This window comes from Arabidopsis lyrata (assembly GCF_000004255.2).
Source record: "Arabidopsis lyrata subsp. lyrata unplaced genomic scaffold ARALYscaffold_735, whole genome shotgun sequence".
Lineage (NCBI taxonomy): Eukaryota > Viridiplantae > Streptophyta > Magnoliopsida > Brassicales > Brassicaceae > Arabidopsis > Arabidopsis lyrata.
The window spans coordinates 1-3,131 of record NW_003302085.1 but is presented as its reverse complement, the minus strand read 5'-3'; the positions used below and the strand labels follow the sequence as shown (position 1 = coordinate 3,131).

The 3,131-nt window shown below is 35.7% G+C and overlaps 1 protein-coding gene across 2 annotated transcripts; it reads left to right on the top strand.

Moving 5' to 3' along the window:
- Positions 1-923: 923 nt before the first annotated feature.
- LOC9298378 (auxin-responsive protein IAA9) lies at positions 924-2,499 on the top strand. Of its 2 annotated transcripts, none has more exons than XM_002862255.2 (3): positions 924-1,110; positions 1,655-2,218; positions 2,311-2,499. In XM_002862255.2, exons 2-3 carry the CDS (start codon positions 1,677-1,679, stop codon positions 2,483-2,485), a joined length of 717 nt encoding a protein of 238 aa, XP_002862301.1. In that variant the 5' UTR covers positions 924-1,110; positions 1,655-1,676; the 3' UTR covers positions 2,486-2,499. The 2 variants fall into 2 exon arrangements, with proteins under 2 accessions (XP_002862301.1, XP_020878919.1); XM_021023260.1 differs by having other exon boundaries at positions 925-1,110; positions 1,639-2,218.
- Positions 2,500-3,131: the final 632 nt, after the last annotated feature.

Sequence of the window (3,131 nt, the reverse complement as noted above, 5' to 3'; positions counted from 1 at the left end):
TTTTAAAAAAATTCGCAAAATGAATCAACAAAAACACATAGTGTAAAAGAAATTCGGTTAAAAGTGTACATAGTCGGACAAACTTATATGCATCTAAAATTTTCATTAGTATAAATTAATTTTCCATTAGTTTACTGATTAAGTGCAAGTTCACCAAAAATGAAAAGCAAAACTCTAGTACTAAAGTATTTACCATTCATCCATCTAGAAGACTAATGAACCCAAAAAATTTCAAGTTTGAGGGGACTAACATTTGTCTAATGGGCCCCATCCAGTTGGGCCAATCTAAGTAAAAAAATGAAAAGATAAGGAAATGCAATAATGAAAGTTAAAGAAATTAGGAAGGTGGCGGATTTTAATTAAACTAAAGAAAGAAAGATTATTGAAAAAAGATTAAGAAGTTTAGTTAATTAAAAATTTAATTTTAGATTAATAAAGTAGAGAGAGAATGAGAAAGTGGAGGAGGTTAGATGTCCCATTCACCACCCGGCAAACCGACTTGGAATGCCGCTTTCTTGTCCCCTCCTCACTCCTCTTTTTCTCTCCATCTAATTACCATTCTACCCTTCAACACTTAATCACGTCATTATTACACAGAGGTTATATTAGTCTTTTAAAACAAAAGGATAGAATCGGAATTTAATATTTGCAGACAACCATCCCCTTTCGGGTGGAGCCAGAAAGTGGAATTTTTTTTTAAAGATCCGACTCCCGACAATTGTATATCAACGGTTCATATCCGCTGATTTAAATCGGACGGTTCATAATTATTAACATGATCAAATCTGAACCGTTGGATTAGAATCCGTTCCTAAACCGAAATACGCAACTTTCTCCACTTATTTACTATTCTGCCACTTTCTTTAATTTAATTTTTAATCTCGGCTACGAGTTTCTGGGTGATGATACTTAAGCTTTTTTTCTTTCTGCTTTGCTTTAATGGAAGGACCTTGACACTTCTCTCTCTCCCTTTCTCTTTGCTATTCATCTTCTACAGTTTCGTAAAAATTATTCTCTTCTTCTCCTAAATATCTGTGACTCTAATTTTGATCGTCTTCTTCTTCGTCTTCAGCTTCCATTTTTCCATCAACGATTTGTTTTTCCCTTGAGGTAACTTTTTCTTCTCTGTTTCGAATCCGGTAATTTGAGCTTGATGATGTTTGTGTGTGAATATGTGTGTTAGTAGTTACTAGATCTAGGAGTTATTTAGTTTCTTCGTTTTTTTTTTTTTGGAACTCTTTGAGGTTATTTCTATGGCGAATTTTGGCTTCTGTGAGCTGTTGGCTTAAACCTAGCTGTTGGCTTAAACCTTGCTAGGTTTAGTGATGTGTAGATAGAATTCCGTGGAAGGTGAAATCTGAGATCAGCTTGAAAAATGTATCTCAACGGTTTAGTTTCGTCGTCTGACCTAGAGTTGACTTCTTTTTCTTTAATAGCTTTCCATTTTCTCTTCGTTTTGCTCTAGATTTCGTTTTGTGAGTTTTACCTAGATGCAATCTACTCTAAAACCTAATTGATACGGTTTAGAGTTGCTTCGGATTTTTGTTGAAATTGAGTTCTTGATTCTTTTTGGTAATTTAGGGTTTTGTTTGAGGATTTAATCATGGTTATGTGAATTTGATGTGTAAAAATCATCAGGTAATCACCTTTGCAGTTGAAGAAACCTTAAGTATCCAATGTCTACGGAAGAGGAGCTACAGAGCAATGTCTCTGTGGCAAGTTCTTCACCTACTAGCAATTGTATCTCCAGGAACACTCTAGGTGGACTTAAAGAGCATAACTACTTGGGTCTCTCTGATTGTTCTTCTGTTGGAAGCTCCACTCTCTCGCTCCTTGCTGAAGATGACAAAGCTACTATCAGCCTCAAGGCTACGGAGCTGACACTTGGTCTTCCTGGATCACAATCTCCTGCGAGAGACACAGAGCTTAACCTTTTGAGCCCAGCAAAGCTCGATGAGAAGCCATTCTTTCCTTTGCTTCCTTCTAAAGATGAGATATGCTCGTCCTCGCAAAAGAACAATGCATCCGGAAACAAAAGAGGCTTTTCTGATACAATGGATCAGTTTGCTGAAGCTAAAAGTTCAGTCTATACTGAGAAAAACTGGATGTTCCCTGAAGCTGCAGCCACCCAGTCTGTAACAAAGAAGGATGTGCCACAAAACATACCGAAAGGACAGTCGAGCACTACAAACAATAGCTCTAGTCCACCTGCAGCCAAGTATGACTAGAAAATGAGCATTCATCCGATTTTGATATGGATTACTTTCAACAGCTAGCTAACTGGTGTTTTCTGGATTCTGGAAATTTCAGGGCACAAATTGTCGGTTGGCCTCCTGTGAGATCCTACAGGAAGAACACATTGGCCACTACTTGTATGCTATTCATCTTTTACAGTTTCGTAAACTTATTCTCCAAAATATCCGATACTCTCGTCTTCTTGAGCTTCAATTTTTCATCCACAATTTGTTTTTCCCTCTTGAGGTAACTATTTCTTCTCTGTTCTTCTTATACATGTTTCAAATCCGGTTATTTGAGCTTGATGATGTTTGTGTGTGAAGATGTGTGTTAGTAGTTACTAGATCTACGTTGTTTTGAAAAAAATTTAGTAGATCTACGAGCTATTGAGTTTCTTCTTCGATTTTTTTCACTCTATAGCGACATCTTGGTTTCTGTGAGCTGTTGGCTAGGTTTAGTATTACTATTAAACCAGTTCTGGTTTTGGCTTATTTAGGATACAAATAAACCGGTTAAATGCAATCTACTCTAGAATTCTGATTTATATGGTTTAGATATTGAATTTTGGTTGAAAGTGAATACGTGACTCTTTTCAACCAAATCTAATTTAGTGATAGGTTCTATAGGAGTTTGTTCAGAAATACTGTAATGAAAGGAACATAGGAGTTTAATTGATTATCTTCATGCATAAGGATACTAGATTACCTAGTATAAAAGATTGAAAAACCATCACAAACCTCCCTTTTTTCTTTTCTATTTTAATTTCTGGATTATTATATGATGATTTTGCAACTTTCCATATATAGAAATAGAAAGAGATAGACTAGAAACGACATCTCTTATGTCAATGACACCAAAGGGATATTAAATGAATAGAATTGGGATATGGATGGAAA